This window comes from Mesoplodon bidens (genome assembly GCF_964165515.1).
Source record: "Mesoplodon bidens genome assembly, chromosome: 8".
NCBI classification, from domain to species: Eukaryota; Metazoa; Chordata; class Mammalia; order Artiodactyla; family Ziphiidae; genus Mesoplodon; species Mesoplodon bidens.
Genome location: NC_138165.1, coordinates 80,453,092 through 80,471,129, shown reverse-complemented (window position 1 = coordinate 80,471,129; position 18,038 = coordinate 80,453,092). Strand labels below are relative to the sequence as shown.

The window sequence follows — 18,038 nt, the reverse complement described above, 5'->3', positions numbered from 1 at the left end:
GTTGGGGAACTAAGCCACAGGCAAAAAAAAAAAAAAAAAAGTAAGTGGGAGAAAAGTATGTGCATATATTATCTGTATGTATCGGAATTACTTTGGGTACTGTTTAATATGCACATTCCCAAGCCTCAGCCAAAACCTACTAGAGAATATCTGAAGGTCAAGCCTGGGGATCGCACTCTTGATAAGCTTCCCAGATAATGCTAATTAATACACACTAATATTTTACGATTTTGAGCACAGAGTAGAACAAATAATATTATGAGAAACGGTTTCAGAGTGAAACACTTCAAGATAAGAACTGTAATAACCCTACCTGTGTGGCCTTGTCCCTCATGCAAGGAGCAGCTTGCCCATGACCATCACGAGGCCAGTGCCCTGCAAGGTACGGAGCAGCAAGTGTATCCAGGGAAGAGGTACGGCGGATGATGCTAGAGGGGCTGGAGGAAGGCGGTCTTGCTTTGTCACCTAGAATTAAGACAAATACATTTATTTTAAAAATAGATTAGGGGCTTCCCTGGTGGCGCAGTGGTTGAGAGTCCGCCTGCTGATTCAAGGGACACGGGTTTGTGCCCCGGTTCGGGAAGATCCCACGTGCTGCAGAGCGGCTGGGCCCGTGAGCCATGGCCACTGAGCCTGTGCGTCTGGAGCCTGTGCTCCGCAACGGGAGAGGCCACAACAGTGAGAGGCCCGCGAACGCAAAAAAAAAAAAGAGAGATAAAAATAGATTAGGAAGGAAACAAAGTAGAAACTATGTAGAGGTTTTCTAACTTAAATACAAAAAGTGAGTAATAAAAAGAATAAGCTATTGATTCACACAAACTTCAATGAATCTCCAGAGAATTATACTGAGTAAAAATAGTCAATCTCAAATGGTTACCTGCTGTATGATTTCATTTGTACAACATTTTTGAAATGAGGAACTTTTAGAAGTGGAAGAAAGATCAGTGGTTGCCAGGGGTCCACTAATAGATAGGGGAGGGAAGATGAAGTGGTAGGAGAGAAGTAGGTGTTATAAAAGGGCAACATGCGAGGACCCTGGTGATAGGGAACTATTCAGTATCTTGACTGTGGTGGTGAATATACAAACATACAAAGGAGATTAAGCAGTATAGAATTAAACACACACACACACAAATAAGTACAAGTAAAACTGAAGAAATCTGAATAAGAGCAGTGGATTGTACAATGTCAAAATACTACAGAGTTCTACAAAATGTTATCACTGGAGTAAAAAGGGCAAAGTGTACAAAAGATCTCCACGTTATTTCTTACAACTACAATTATCTCTACAAAAAAAAAAGAAAATAAGACAAATGTATATTTCTCCATTTAAAAAATGTTCATCTTGGTTTTAAGATTAAGTAGATATAATATGTAAAATACTCATTTATCATTATACCACCTATACTCAAAAGGATATAAGGCAGCTAAGATAAAGTTACAAGTGAAATTCCATTTTAATTAGCTCTGTAAGGCACATATCTTAATTTTTGTTATAATAAATAGACTATAAGAAACCATACTAACCAGCCTATAGGAGCCATACTTAAGGCCACATATGCAAATACATTTTCCATTTCAAGCTACAGGATATGTATTTAGATATAAGCCAAAAATAAAAACTAAAAACAAAACAAACAAAAAACTAGAGGTAATGGGAAGTTAGAGGTGATGTATAAAAAACAGTCTCATATCTCCATTTTTTTTTTGGAAGGGAGAAGGCGATAGGCTTAGCTAATTTATGCTTTAAAAATTAAAAAATTAAGGAACTTCCCTGGCGGTCCAGTGGTTAAGACTCCGTGCTTCCACTGCAGGGGGCATGGGTTCAACCTCTGGTTAGGGAACTAAGATCCCACATGCTGTGCGGTGCAGCCAAAATAATAATAATATAATAATAATAATAGATTAAAATAAAAAATTAAGGGGTTTAAAAATATCAAACAAATATATGCTTGAGTAGGATATTATAATATTATCACTCTAGCTCTATATGATAACAAATACCTTGTTCTTCTTAAGGCCATATATGAAAACACTTTATGACACCTCTCTTCTACTTATTTCTTAATAAGGGTCTTATATAGTTACAAGTATAAAAGTTCAGTTGCTGGTTATGTGACCCAGATAACAAAAGATTCAATTCCACCAAGATAATACTTTTAGCAGCTGTGTTGCTGATAATCATAAAAGTTGTTTCACAAGATGTGCCTCAGATACATAATTTGTTTTCAAAATGGCACAACTATTTCACTACAACAATGCCTAATTGTTTCAAACGCTAACCATCTCTGCACACAGTCTTCCTCTTATAGTTAAACACAAAATAAATACAGTACATACCCATAAGTTCAAGGAAGCATGTACCCACGTTATTAACTGTGATAAGTGAAAAGCAATAAATATACATGTTCACGATTTTTCCTTTAACTAAAAAATTAATCTCTACTGGGATAGTCACAAGAAGATTGTTCTTGGACACACACAAAAAAAGGCACACACACTATGTAAACTGGTGTATATTCATTAAAATCAAATTGTTAAAAGCTGTCTGACACTTTTCTTCCCTGACTATAACATTGCTTCAGTCACCCACCAGGCACTGATCAAATAGATCTTACTAACAGGTCTGATTCCATTTTCAAGATTTTAAATTATCCAAGTGCTGACTTTTCAACCAGGCCTCCTAAGACCATTAGATTTTCTATAACAAAATGGAGAACAGAAAAGTTATACATGGTCACCTGTAAAAATACTAAACATTTTCTCTTTTGAACTCCCTTCATTTAGACATTTTTAAGGGTCTGTGAGCCAGCGCTAAGCCCTAGAAATTAAAAATACTAAGTTACAGCCTGCCATAAAGAACACAGAGTCTACATCTAGCTCATCATCGTTCCATTTCAATCCAAGTTCCCAAAATTGACAAGATTTGGTGCCTAATTATGAGAGAGTTTAAGGGAAGGGAGGGAGCCTCAAAGAGTCAAAGATGACTCAAAGAATCCCAACCTACATGAACAAAGGCTGTATTTACAAGGAAGTCCAGAGGAAGAAACTCTTTTACAGCTAACAAGATCCTTCATGATCTGGCTTCTCCAGCCTTCCTTTCTTGCCTACACTGCCTCAATTCCCGATCATGCTGAACGACTTGCAGTTCCCAACATGTGCCAGATCCCGCATGCCTACAGGCTTTTGCCTCTGCCTACATAATCCTCATATCCCTTTCCTGGGTTTGGCTAATTCATGTTTAATCTTTCAAACTGCAGTCTGGATGTCTGAACTGAAATTGAAAATTCAGTTCAAATGTTTCCTCTGGAAAATCTTCCTTGAACAGCCACTCAAACCCCCAAGAAACACATCAACACCTGGGTCAAAAGCCCTCTTGTGTGCTGCCATAGCACGGTTCACTGAAATGGTGTCTTGCACCTCTAGGAGAGAGTGAGATTTTGAAGGGCAGGAATTTTACTTCCACCCCCAATCGAATGATTAAAATAATATCTGACATATATGAAGAGAAGAGAACGACTTCTAATGTTTCTATCAGCAAGGGCAGGTGCATGCAATAAATTCAGATACTCTTTTGTTAACCCAAAGTAAATCAACAAAAACTAATACTGCATGGTATCACTTATATGTTGAATCCTTTTTCAAAAATCAAACTCATAGAAACAGAGAGTAGGAAAAGTGATTGCCAGGGGTATGGAGAAAACAGGGAAAGGCTGATGAAAGGGTATAAAGTTTCAGCTATAAGATGAATAAATAAGGTCTGAGGTGTAAATGTATAACATGGTGACTACAGTTGATGACACTATATTGTGTAAGTGAAATGTGCAAAGAGAGCAGAACTTAAATGTTCTCTCACACAAACAAAAAAAGATATGTGCGGTGATGGATGTGTTAATGAACTAGATGGGAGAAATCTTTTCACAGTGCTTACATATATCAAATCCTTATGAGGTATGCTTTATATATCTTACAATTTTATTTATCAATTATACCTAAACAAAGCTGAGAAAAAGTAAACCAAAACAACAGAAGTTCAAACTTGACTTTGTTCTTTAAAAATCAAGTCTTAAAAGAAGTTAGCTACAGCTGGGTGTGGCATTAAAAATTTCAGTCAATGCCCTGGGCTCTGGAGTTCAGAACTCCCCAACCATCTGCACCAGTTCAGCTAGTTCCTGGGTAACTTCAATGGCAGAAGTAGAGCATCCCAAACCATGGCCCTTAGGTATTACATTACAAAGGTTCTACAGACCTTGTTAGATTTAGGTATTTGCAGAATTTGATCAGGTACTGGCTTAAAAGCTGTATTTCTTGCTATCCACAAAATCATTTAACAAGCAGAAGGGATAAATTAGACATATGCATTTGTTCAGAAAGGGAAAAAAAATCTTTCCTTCTTCATGTATAAAAATGATAAATACTTAGTATAAAGAAAACTAACAGTATTTAAAAAAACACACACACACAAAATCCCAATAGGCCACCACTCAAGAGATAACCTTTTTTTTTGTTGTTGCGGTACGTGGGCCTCTCACTGTTGTGGCCTCTCCCGTAGTGGAGCACAGGTTCCGGACGCGCAGGCTCAGCAGCCATGGCTCACGGGCCTGGCCGCTCCACGACATGTGGGATCTTCCCAGACCGGGGCACGGACCCGTGTCCCGTGCATCGGCAGGCGGACTCTCAACCACTGCGCCACCAGGGAAGCCCAAGAGGTAACCATTTTAATGAGCATTTATCTTCCAGAAATCTGTCTACACTTACACAGACGTACAATTTTATATAAATGAGGTCCCATTAGGCATGCTATTACTTATTGTCGAGAAAGAAAAAGGGCATGTCGAGGACCTATTGCCACTGTAATAAATATGAATCTACAATACATCACCATTTTTAAAAATTTATTTTATTTATTTATTTATTTTGGCTGTGTTGGGTCTTCGTTGCTGCGCACTGGCTTTCTCTAGTTGCAGTGAGCGGAGTCTACTCTTTGTTGCGGTGCGTGGGCTTTTCATTGGCGGTTGCTTCTCTTGTTGTGGAGCACAGGCTCTAGGCACGTGGGCTCAGTAGTTGTAGCTCACGGGCTCTAGAGAGCAGGCTCAGTAGCTGTGGCGCATGGGCTTAGTTGCTCTGCGGTATGTGGGATCTTCCCGGACCAGGGCTCGAACCCGTGCCCCCTGCATTGGCAGGCAGATTCCTAACCACTGCGCCACCAGGCAAGTCCCCACATCACCATTTTTAATAGCTGCATAGTTATAGGATATTATTAGGATAACTATAACTATCCTATAACTATAACTAATAGTTATAGGATACTTCCTACTGAATGGATACATCATTGGATATGGATAAATTGGATACATCACTGGATACATCAATGGATACATCATTGAATGGATACATCATAACTTAATCCCATATTGATGGACATTTTCAGTGGCAGATATATATCCTTTTATGTTTACTTAATTATCTCAATTTTTTTCCCCAAAAACAGAATGTGAATGTTTATTCACATTCTGGCAAAAACATTTCAGGAATAAAATAAGTGGGTAAAAAGAAGAGCCAACTGGGCAGACCACACACCCCCGCAGCCTGCCCGCTTCCTGTCATTTCCAAATCAAATCTCTCTGAGGCATGTGAATCAGAACTTCTGGGGTCTTAGCTCTTCACAGGACACTTTGGATTTTTTTTTAAGCCCAAAAGACAGTAGTCTATCTCCATTCTTGTTCTTTGGAATTTTTCAGTCTTAAACGAAACTCAAATTGGGGCACCCTTCTCTCATGTTAAAATATTCCAATCACACAAATATTACGAAGATAGCACCTCTTTGAACTGAAGGAGGGGGCTGCTGACAAATGGGGGTAGCAGAGAATTCTGGAAAACCGCAGTAGTAGGAGAAAAGCTGAGCTGTTTTCTTCCAGGTCTCTGATACCCACACGTGGTAGCTCCTCCATCCTCAGGCAGCTGACAGGCCTGCCTCCCAGCCTCCTCAACCTTCACCACTTGATGTCTCGGCTATAAGCAGGATGCCCTGGGCCCTGGTATGCAGTATGCAGGGCTTCCTGGACTTGGGGTTGGGGGGGGCAGTCGGTACCATCCAGCCACTGCTGGTACAGCTCCTGCACGTGGGCACTGGTCTCTGGGAGCCACACGGGGATGTCAGCGTGGATGCCTTTCATCTTCTGCAGCAGTGCCTTGTCTGTGCGCCCACCCTCAGTCTGGGCTTGACCTCTGTCGTTAAGGCATCCCCCGGCACAGGCAAGGATCTCCACAAAGTGGAACGGGAACTTGCCCTTCTTAATTATCTCTTTATGAAAAAATTTCCAGACATCAAATTTTATATCCAAGGATATATACACATTAAAATTTTAAGTACTGCCAAATTGCCTTCCACCAGAAAGGATTTTGCCCTCACAAGAATACTCATTTGCCTACATTCTGAAGTATTTTTTTAATATATATATATAAATTTTGTGTGTGTATATATATATATATATATATATATATTTTTTTTTTTTTTGGCTGTGTTGGGTCTGTTGCTGTGCGTGGGGCTTTCTCTAGTTGCAGCAAGCGGGGACTACTTTTCATTGCGGTGTGCAGGCTTCTCACTGCAGTGGCTTCTCTTGTTGTGGAGCACGGGCTCTAGGCACGTGGGCTTCAGTAGTTATGGCACGCAGGCTCAGTAGTTGTGGCTCACGGGCTCTAGAGCACAGGCTCATTAGTTGTGGCACACAGGCTCAGTTGCTCTGCAGCATGTGAGATCTTCCCAATCTCTAGGTCCATCCATGTTGCTAAAAATGGCATTATTTCATTATTTTTTATGGCTGAGTAATATTCCATTGTATATATGTGCCACATCTTTTTTATCCATTCCTCTGTCGATGAACATGTAGGTTGCTTCCATGTCCTGGCTATTGTAAATTAGATTTTTAAATTTAATTAGATTTTTAAATGCCTAGACCTTTTTTTGATACTGTGTCTATAGGAAATCAGTTTGATTAAATTAATCATTATTTCTTATTAGGGTTAATTTATTAATTTGGTACTGCTATGCCTGCAACAGTTACTCATTATGTTATCTGTTAATGTTTCATTGAAAACTTAATTGAAAAGTTAACTGAAGGGGCTTCCCTGGTGGCGCAGTGGTTGAGAGTCCGCCTGCCGATGCAGGGGATACGGGTTCATGCTCCGGTCCGGGAAGATCCCACATGCCACGGAGCGGCTGGGCCCGTGAGCCATGGCCGCTGAGCCTGCGCGTCCGGAGCCTGTGCTCCACAATGGGAGAGGCCACAACAGTGAGAGGCCTGCGTACTGCAAAAAAAAAAAAAGTTAACTGAAGAAGAAACATGGAAATAACCGAAGAAGATATGAAGTTAGAAATAAATTATGGAAACACATACTTTTTTCCTACATTTCCCTTAATAGATTATAAATAAGTTGTCATGTAAGTTTATCATTTCAAAACATAGTTTTTAATATCTTTAAATTCCATTATATATTTTCCATCCGTTTCCTTAACCTCCAATTTTGGACATATTATTTACGGTATTTACTATTGCAAATGTTATGAATGTCTTTGAATTTAAAGCCCTTTTCCACATTTAATTATTCTATTTACATGCCTAGATAGAGAGTTGTTGAATCAAAGAATATGAGTTTTAAAAATATAGGTAATAAGTTCACATGTAAAATTTAAAAGGTATAATTAGAAAGACAGTGAAATATCTCCCTTGTACCTCTTTATCTGCCAGCCATCCATTTCCCCTTTCTGGAGGTAGCTGTTGTCATCAGTTTTTTATATTTCTTTCCAGAGACATTTTAAGTGTGTGTGTAGGAGGAGGAAGTTTAGACAGTGGATGAATAGGCATATACTTTTATAAGAATTTAATCATACTGTGTGTGCTAATTAAGATAAAAATCAGCTACGTTGAATTTTACTAGAATTTAATAAAAGAAAAGGAAGCTAAAATGAAATCAAAGGAATCTCCCTCAATTTAAATGTTTCTTGGGAATTTCCTGGTGGTCCAGTGGTTGGGACTCTGTGCTTTCATTGCTGCTTTCACTGTGGAGGGCCTGAGTTCAATCCCTAGTCAGGGAACTAAGATCCCTCCTGCAAGCCACACAGCACAGCCAAAAAACTTTTCTTCATCAGAAGGAAAGATCTCTTTAAGATTAGGAAAAGAGATTATGATTAATATTTAAAAAATACTAATGATGAGCCCCTCGCCACTGCGGTCACCTCGCTTCTCCGCGCCTCGGTTGGGACCCGGCCAGCCCGGGCGCCGCGCTGCCGCCCGGACCGGCACTCCAGCAGCTCCCGGCGCCCGGGACCCCCGCCCGGCCGCTCGCCCGCAGCCCGCCGGCCGCACAAGTCCCCGGAGCCGGGCCTAGGGCGGGCGGCGGCTCGGCGTGGCCGGGCTGGGCTCGGCGGCGTCCCCATGGCCGCGGCCGGCTGGCGGGACGGCTCTGGCCAAGAGAAGTACCGGCTCGTGGTGGTCGGTGGGGGCGGCGTGGGCAAGTCGGCGCTCACCATCCAGTTCATCCAGTCCTATTTTGTAACGGATTATGATCCAACCATCGAGGATTCCTACACAAAGCAGTGTGTGATAGATGACCGGGCAGCCCGGCTAGATATTCTGGATACAGCAGGACAAGAGGAGTTTGGAGCTATGAGAGAACAGTATATGAGAACTGGCGAGGGTTTCCTGTTGGTCTTTTCAGTCACAGATAGAGGCAGTTTTGAAGAAATCTATAAGTTTCAAAGACAGATTCTCAGAGTAAAGGATCGTGATGAGTTTCCAATGATTTTAATTGGTAATAAAGCAGATCTGGATCATCAGAGACAGGTAACGCAGGAAGAAGGACAGCAGTTAGCACGACAACTTAAGGTAACATACATGGAGGCGTCAGCAAAGATTAGGATGAATGTAGATTAAGCTTTCCATGAACTTGTCCGGGTTATAAGGAAATTTCAAGAGCAGGAATGTCCTCCTTCACCAGAACCAACACGGAAAGAAAAAGACAAGAAAGGCTGCCACTGTGTCATTTTCTAAGAATCCCTTGAATTTTAGCTACCAACTGCCAGGAAAAGCCCTCATCTTCTCCTTGTCTCCTTACAGTTTACATCACGTTGGTACCTTTCTAGCCTTAGATAAATGATCACCGTGGTAGCCTTAGACCAAGAAGCTGGCTAATCCTTTCCATGAAGCTAATCCAATGGTCAGTCAAGACAGATTTAAAGGAAACACTAAGGCTGCTTCAAAGATTATCTGATTCCTTTAAAATGGATATCTATATACACAGACCCATTCTTTTTTTAAGGGCTTACTTTTAATAGGGATGGATCAGTTTTGGAACCTAAGCTGTTTGTCAAGCTGAAGTCATAGGTTGTGAAATAACTTTTAACTTCTGGAATCATATTGCCTACTGTTACTCTAAATAGAAACATAGGGAGTTTTTTAAAAATGTGAATTTTTGCCTATCTCTAAAAATTTTGATGTCAACTTTAGTTAACCTTAAATACACTGAATTGAATCCACAAAAGTGAGACATCTCAGACCTTTACTGATGCTATAGCCTTTTGTTTTCCAGTGGCCAAAATACCAAAATGCCTACTGTATTTATAGGTTAAAAATTGCGTGTAAAGCCTTTACTATTATTCGTAAAGATAATATTCTGTGTGGCCAAATATTTGGACTCATTCTGGACTTAGGCATTTTAGTGTTCTTGGTTTTTTAATTTAACTCTTTCACAGCCATGTTGAGAGTAAAAATAAATAATTTCTGTCTGTCTTCCTTTTCAAGTATTTCTGGATAAGGGATTCAAAAAAACTAAAACTGTTTTTGTTTGTAATATAAAATATGGAATTGATCTTTCCAGGGTCAGAGATGATTAATGTTTTGCTATATACTTTTATACATTATTTTCTTATCAAACTAGTTAACAAGTATTTTTATATGTTTGTAAGCAAATATGCTTTCACAGCATACCTTGTGTATATGTAAAGATAAGTATTTAATTCTCACTGTTCACTTTTAGCTGACAAAGGAAAAAAAGTGAAAACTACAGAAACTGTGGTAGAACCTTACATGCTGTTCTGGTCCTGGTTGTACCCACCTTTGGCCAGTCACATAGCTACTCAAGAAACCTTCCCAATAGAGTACAACAGGATGAGAATCTGAAATCACTTCCGATATCCCCTACTAGATATTGACTGCTATATCAAGTAGTAAATGGTAAAACTTTTAATTGACAATTAGTATAACTGTGGGTGACTTCTGATTTTGTTTTTAATTCTGTGGATTGTGTTTAAACAATTCAAAAGTATGTTCCTGATTTTGAGATACTAAGTGGTATTGCACAGTTGTCACTTTATTGAATGTGTACAACAGTTCCATGAAGATTATAAAGCATACCCTTGTATAGCTTCAGGTGCTAGAATTAAAATTGATCTGTTATCACAAAAAAAAAAAAAAATACTAATGATGTATAAAAGAAATATAAATTGCCAGTAAAATTAATATTATAGAAGTCAGTAATTGCAAATAAAATGATATTTTTAATCTTTGGGAAGATTGGAAAAAATTGACAAAATATACTCCAGAGGGGGCTTCCCTAGTGGCGCAGTGGTTATGAATCTGCCTGCCAATGCAGGGGACATGGGTTCGAGCCCCGGTCCAGGAAGATCCCAAATGCTGCAGAGCAGCTGGGTCTGTGAGCCATGGCCACTGAGCCTGCACGTCCGGAGCCTGTGCTCCGCAACGGGAGAGGCCACAACAGTGAGAGGCCTGCATACTGCAAAAAACATAAATAAATTAAAAAAAAAAAAAAAGGTTGGGTAAGGGAAAATCTGCTCTCTCCCTGCATGACTGCCTTCAAGGCAGGACACTGGTCTTCTGCCTTCAGACTCGGACTCAGACTCAGACTCAGCATCAGTTCTCCTGGTTCTCAGGCCTTTGGACTCAGACTGCAACTATACCACTGACACTTCTGGGTTTCCAGCTTGCAGACTGTGGATGGTGGCACTTCTCAACCTCCATAACCACGTGAGCCAATTCCTTATAATAAATCCCTATCTATCTACCTACCTATCTCTCTATCTAATGTGTCAATAGGATGTAAATATATATTGATATATATATGATACATACAATATATACTGTATATCCTATCAGTTATGTTTCTCTGGAGAACCCAGACAAATGCAATATACTACAATTTGGTTATCCAACAGCCTGTTGATGGACATTTGGGTTGTTTCCTGTGTTCCACTATTAAAAATAAAGCATTCCTGGACAAGTCTTTTTGTTGATACATGTTTCCATTTCTCTTGGAGAAACAGTGGAAATGCTGGGTCAAAGGATAGTAGGGTCTCACTTTTCATTTCACTGCCAAATTGTTTTCCAAACTGGTTGTACCATTTTACATTCCAACCAAGAGTACATAAGAGTTGCAGTTACTCACACCCTCATCAACATTTAGTATTGTAAGGTTTTTTCCATTTTAGTTATTCTAGTAAATGTGTAAAGGTATCTCACTGTGGCTTTAATTTACATTTCCCCAATGACTAATGAGATCGAGCACCTTTAAGTGCTTTTTGGCCGTTCATATGTCTTCTTTGGTGAGGTGTCTGATCAAATCCATTGTCCCTTTTTTAATCTGGTGATTTATCTCAAACTGGACTCATGTATTCTGGATGCAAGTCCTTTGTCAAATATACGTATGTGAGCATTTGTGCCTAGTCTGAGGTGTGTTTTAATTTGAATAATGTTTTCTGAAAAGCAATTTTTAATTTCAATATTATACAGTTTATCAACTACTTCTATTAGTAGTTTGTGTGTTAATAGTTCTTTGTGTCTTAAGAAATCTTTGCCTACCCCAAGATCAAGAAGATTTGCTCCTATGTTTTCTTCCAGACATTTACCAATTTTAGCTTTCAAATTTAGATCTTTGATCCATTTAGATTTCATTTTTGTGTATAGTTTAAGGAAAGGGCCAAAGATTATCCCCTCTACCATCTGTTTCAGAACCATCTGTTGAACCTTTACTGAAATGTGTGGGCTATTTCTAGATGTTCTGTTCTACTTATCTCTCTGTTCACAGGCAGTAGAATATAAGCTTATCAACTGTAATTAGTATTTTTCACTATTGTTTTGACTATTTGCGTTTCAACATTAATTTTAGGTCTTTGCATTTTCATGTAAATTTTAGGTTTAATAGTAAAAAATATATGTATACATCTTTTTTCATATAAATTTTAGGACCAGAATGGCAGTTATGAGAGCTGAATCCTTGATTTGTTCTGATCTTACGAGTGTAAGATGTTAGCTGTAGGCTTACATTATACATTTATATATAATATGATAAAGCTGTCTTTTGTTCCAAAGTTCTCTTCTAGTCCTAGTTTCCTGAGAGTTTTTAACAGGAAAAGATGATGAATTTTGTCAAATACATGTTCTGCATAAACTGAGATAATCATGGTTTTCCTTCTTTGCTCTTAGATAACAGGCTGAAATACAGTTGATTCTCATTACTCATGGTAGTTATGTTTTATAAAGTTGTCAAGAACTCTGAAACAACTGCTCCTGGGAGAAATACAGGGTTAGACCCCTGCAAGCCTCTGATCACATTTTCATCAACCAATCAATACATAAACTTGTTTTATGTGTGTTTCTTTTTTTTTTTTTTTTTTGCGGTACGCGGGCCTCTCACTGTTGTGGCCTCTCCCGTTGTGGAGCACAGGCTCCGGACGTGCAGGCTCAGCGGCCATGGCTCACGGGCCCAGCCGCTCCACGGCATGTGGGATCTTCCCGGACCTGGGCACGAACCCACATCCCCTGCATCAGCAGGCGGACTCTCAACCACTGCGCCACCAGGGAAGCCCTTATGTGTGTTTCTGTTTAAAGACACCTTATTTAATATATATGACTGATTCATTAACATTGAAATCATGGCCAACAGCAGTATAATTCAGGCCTGAACAAAATTTATCTAATGTGTATTTTCTCCGTAAGATACATAATCGTCTTCTTGTGTTTAGGAACACTAGACAGCACTTCAGCACTACAGTTGAAAGCCATTTTAAAGAAAAAAATCAACAAAAGGAAAAAATGAGAAAAATATGGCACTAAATAGACTGTGAAAAGGGTACTTATTTACAGTTTGAGAGCTGAAAGAAGGCAGAGTGCTTTGTTCGACCCCACTTGAGAATGTACACATTGGGCCACTCAAACTTCTCATGAATGTCTGTGAATGACTGCACAAATATCGTGAGTTTTGATTTTGGAATTACAAACAAATTTTCACTAGTGGGAAAATTTTCAAATATGGGTTTGCAAATAATAAGGATTGACTGTATATAGCTAGGTTTTGGGGTTTTTTTTTTTTTTACTGCTAAACCAAACTTGTACATTTGGCAGAAATTCCACTTAGTCATGATCTATCGTGGTCATATTTACATTTATATTGCTAGATTCAACTTGCTGTATTTTGTTAAAAGAGTTTTGTATTTGTATTCATGAAGGATATTGCCATGTACTTTTCTTACAATGTCTTTGTATGGCTTTGGTATTGGGGTAATAATACCACATGAAATGAGTTGGGAAATCTTCTATTTTCTGGAAATGTTTAAGGGCAGTTAGTATTATTTATTTCTTAAAAGTTTGATAGGATTCACCATTGAAGCCACCTGTCCTAGAATTTTCTTTATGAGAAGGTTTTAAATTAAGAATTCAATTTCTTTAATAAATATAGGGATAAAGGGACATTCAGATTTTCGATTTTATCTTGTGTCAGCTTTGGTGGTCTCTTTTAAGGAATTTGTCTACTTCCTCTAAGTTGTTGAATTTACTGGCATAAAGTCCACAATGATCCTTTACTATGCTTTTAATTTATACAGTATCTGTAGTAATATCCCCTCTTTCATTCCTGGCATTGGTAATTTGTATCTTTTTTTCCCTTAATCAATCTAACTAAAGGCTTATCATTTTTATTTATCTTTTCAAAGAACCAGATTTTGATTTCACTGATTTTCTCTATTTAGCATTTTCTAAATTCACTGATTTCTGCTCTTACCTTTATTTCCTTCCTTCTACTTACCTTGGGTTTAATTTGCTCATCTTATTCTATCTTTTTAAGGTAGAAGCTTAGAAAATTATTGACTTTAGACTTTTCTTCCTTTCTAATATAAAGCATCTTTCAAAGCTATACATTTCCCTTAGCTATATCCCCCAAAATTTATGGTGTGTTTTCATTACCACTCAGTTCAAAATATTTTTTAATTTCTCTTGTGATTCTTTGTCCCTTGGATTATTTAGAAATGTTTTTTCAGTTTCCAAAAGTTCTGGAGAGTTTCCATGTATCTTTCTGTTATTGACTTCTAATTTCACTCTTTTGATAAGAGAACATATTCTATATGATTTCATTCCTATTAAAGTTAATAAGACTTATTCTATGTCTCAGCATATGGTTTATCTTAGTGAATGTTCCATGTGCAGTGGAAAAGAATGTGTACTATGCTGTTGCTGAGTGCTCTAAAAATGCACATTAGGTTATATTTGTTGATAATGTTGCTTAAGTCTTCTAACCGCTTACTAATTTTCTGTCTACCTGTACTATTAGTTTTGGGAAAGGAATGTTGACCTCCATTTCATGAATTTTGAAGGTTACTAATGAAAGCATATGCTTAGAATATATCTTCTTGATGAACTGACCCCCTTGTCATTATGAAATGTCCCTTTTTCCCTTATTTTTAAGTCTACTTTAAATAGTAATCAGTACTCCAGCTTTCTTATGTTCAGTTTTGTACAGTGCATGTTTTTCCATCATTTTACTTTTAACCTACCTATTTCTTTATAAAGTCTTTAGCCCACATATTCGGATCTTGCTCTTTGCTAAATCCAGTCTGACAATCTGCATTTTAATTAAAGTGCTTGGACCACTTAATATTGATATAGTCATACCAACCTACCATCCTGTTATTTTCTATTTGTCCCACCTGTTTTATGTGCTTTTTCCCTCTTTTCCTAAGTAATTTTGGCTTGAGTATTTTTAGTGACTCATATACTCTATTGATACATTAGCTATACTTCTTTTACTTTTTGCTTGGTTGCTCTAGGGTTTCACAAAGTGCATCTTACCACAGTCTACCTTCAAATAAAATTATATCACTTTACATATAACATAAGACTCTTAGGAATGCGATGCTTTCATTGCTGCCTCCTGTCCTTTGAGCTACTGCTGTCATATATTTTATGTATACACTTAATATTGATATATGTTGTTACTATTTAGCTTTAAGCAATTATCTTCTAAATAAATCAAATGATGACAAAAAAGTCTTTTATTTACTCATTTACTATTTCTGGTGTTCTTTATTCCCTTGTGTAAATCCAAGTTTTGATCTGTTATCATCTTCCTTCCACATGAAGAACTGCCTTTAATATTTCCTGTAGTTCAAGTTTGCTGGCAAAGAATTCTCTCAGATTTTGACGTGTGAAAAAGTATTTGGCCTTCATTCTGAGGGATATTTTTGCTGGGTATCAAATTCTATCTGGGTTTACAGTTTTATCTTTTAGTACTTTAACGATATCATTCCATTATGTTCTGTAATATATTATTGATATTTCAAGGAAGAAATCTGCTTTTTTTTTTTTTTTGCGGTACGCGGGCCTCTCACTGTTGTAGCCTCTCCCGTTGTGGAGCACAGGCTCCGGACGCGCAGGCTTAGCAGCCATGGCTCGTGGGCCTAGCCGCTCCGCGGCATGTGGGATCTTCCTGGACTGGGGCACAAACCCGTGTCCCCTGCATCGGCAGGTGGACTCTCAACCACTGCACCACCAGGGAAGCCCTATCATTTTTTGTTCCTCTGTAATAAAATATTTTTTTCTAGCTGCTTAAAATTTTTTTTTCTCTAACACTGGTTCTCAGCCATTTAACTATGATGTGCCTTAGTATGGTCATCTTTGTGTTTATTCTGCTTGAAATTATTGAACCTCTTGGACTGGTAGGTTTACAGTATTTATAAAGTTAGCAAATTTTTCAGTCACTATCACTTTAAACTTTTTTTTTTTTGCCCTCCCCCTTCTTCTGGGAGTAGAATTACACCCACACTGTCTCCTGGATCACAAAAGTTCTGTACAGTTTTTTTTTTAAATTGTTCTTTTCTCTGTGTTTAATTTTTGGGTAGTTTCTTGCTATATCTTCAAGTTCACTGATCTTTTCTTCATCAGATAAGAAACTGCTGGGGCTTCCCTGGTGGCGCAGTGGTTGAGAGTCTGCCTGCCAAAGCAGGGGACACGGGTTCGGGCCCTGGTCTGGGAGGATCCCACATGCCGCGGAGCGACTAAGCCCGTGCGCCACAACTACTGAGCCTGCGCATCTGGAGCCTGCGCTCCGCAACAGGAGAGGCCGCGATAGTGAGAGGCCCGCGCACCGCGATGAAGAGTGGCCCCCGCTCGCCGCAACTAGAGAAAGCCCTCGCACAGAAACGAAGACCCAATTTATTTATGAAGCCATAAATAAATAAATAAATAAATAATAAAATAAAAAAAAAGAAACTGCTGTTATCTCCTGTTAATCACTATCAGTGAATTTTCCATTTATTGTGTTTCTCATCTCTGCAAATTCCATTCAGTTTTTAATACTTTCATTTTCTTCTCATTACATTCATATTTTCTTTTAAATCTCTGAGAATATTTATAATGCCCATTTAAAAGTTTTTGTCTGCTAAGTCTATCATCTTTGTTATTCTTAGCCTGTTTTCGCTGCCTTAAGTTCTCCTGGTGTTCACATTTTCCTGATTCTAGTAATTTTTTATTGCATGCTGTACACAGTGTTATACATTTAAGTGTCTGGATTTTGTTATTTTCTTTTAAAGATTGTTGAGCTTTGTTTTGAAAGTCACTTAAGTATTTTGTGGATCAGCTTGATCTTTGCTATAAGTTTTAGGAAAGATTGGGGGTAGACATTACTTCAGGCTAGTTTAGTCCTACTACTAAGGCATGGACATTTGGGGGTCTATACTGAACATACTGTATGGTCAAAAAAGGTCTCACCACTCTGGTCAGTGCTTCAGCAACTCCCCAGCTCTAGAAATTACTCAACTTGTGGCTCCTCAGGCAATTCCTCCCCAGTTTCAGAGAGTTCCATTCTATATACACACATTCTACACACGTTTAGCAAAGCCTAAAGGAAACCCCTATGCAGATCTCTAGAACTTTTTTCTACTGAGCTTCCTCTCCTCTGAAACTCTGTGCAGCAATTTTCAGCCACTTCAACCTCTCTGAACCACAGTCTCTATCTCTCCAATTAAATAAGACACCATGCCCTGAGACACCCCCTGACTGCACCATGATCTGAAATGTGTCTTCTAGCAGAAATCCAGGGCAGTTATAGCACTCACCTTACCTGTTTCCCTTTTCTTAGGAATCACATTCCCACACTGCCTGTTGTCCAATATCTAAAAATAGCTATTTGATATCCTGTGTCCAACTTTCTAATTGTTTACCGTAAGAGGTTAAGTTCAGAAACTGTTTCTACTCATGGCAAGAAGTAGAAGTCACTTCATGTCCAAGTAATCATACTTTAAACTCAAGTGATTCCTGATGTATCATCCAGGACTATAAACAAATCTTTTGCTTAGCAAGTTGTTTTATGCATGGAACAGTTTTTGATGCATATAGAATTACATAAATAATGAGGAAAAATGAAAATGAAAAATAATAAAGAAAAAATGAAAAACCTAAATAAAACTAGCATTTGTTGAGCAATTAATATATATCAGGCATTGTGCTAACTGCTACCATGTATTACTTCATTTAAACTATACAATAACGCTCTGAGATAGAGATACTCAATTCATAGATTCAATAAATCTTTATTAAGCACCTGTTACGCACCCAGACTCTTCTAGGTACTGGTGATATAGTAGTGAACACAAAAGTCAAAATGCACAATCCTTAGGAGTTCATTATTAATCCCATCCTCTAGATGAGGAAACTGAGGTTTAGAAAAGTTAAGTAACTTACTCCATTACACAATAA

The 18,038-nt window shown here is 38.4% G+C and overlaps 2 protein-coding genes across 3 annotated transcripts in view; one reads left to right on the top strand and one right to left on the bottom strand.

Moving 5' to 3' along the window:
- The window catches only part of FAM117B (family with sequence similarity 117 member B), an 84,831-nt gene that overhangs the window by 38,538 nt on the left and 28,255 nt on the right, over positions 1–18,038 (bottom strand). For both annotated transcript variants that reach the window (XR_014016567.1, XM_081243279.1), the window contains exon 2: positions 314–465. Coding sequence is in view for 1 of the 2 variants with exons in the window: in XM_081243279.1 (XP_081099405.1) it covers positions 314–465 (152 nt within the window). In the remaining variant the exon portion in view is untranslated. The remainder of the gene's footprint in view (positions 1–313; positions 466–18,038) is intronic.
- On the top strand, positions 8,244–9,780 carry LOC308622133 (ras-related protein R-Ras2-like). The gene has a single exon (XM_081243280.1). The coding sequence runs from the start codon at positions 8,436–8,438 to the stop codon at positions 8,931–8,933; it is 498 nt and encodes a 165-aa protein (XP_081099406.1). The 5' UTR covers positions 8,244–8,435; the 3' UTR covers positions 8,934–9,780.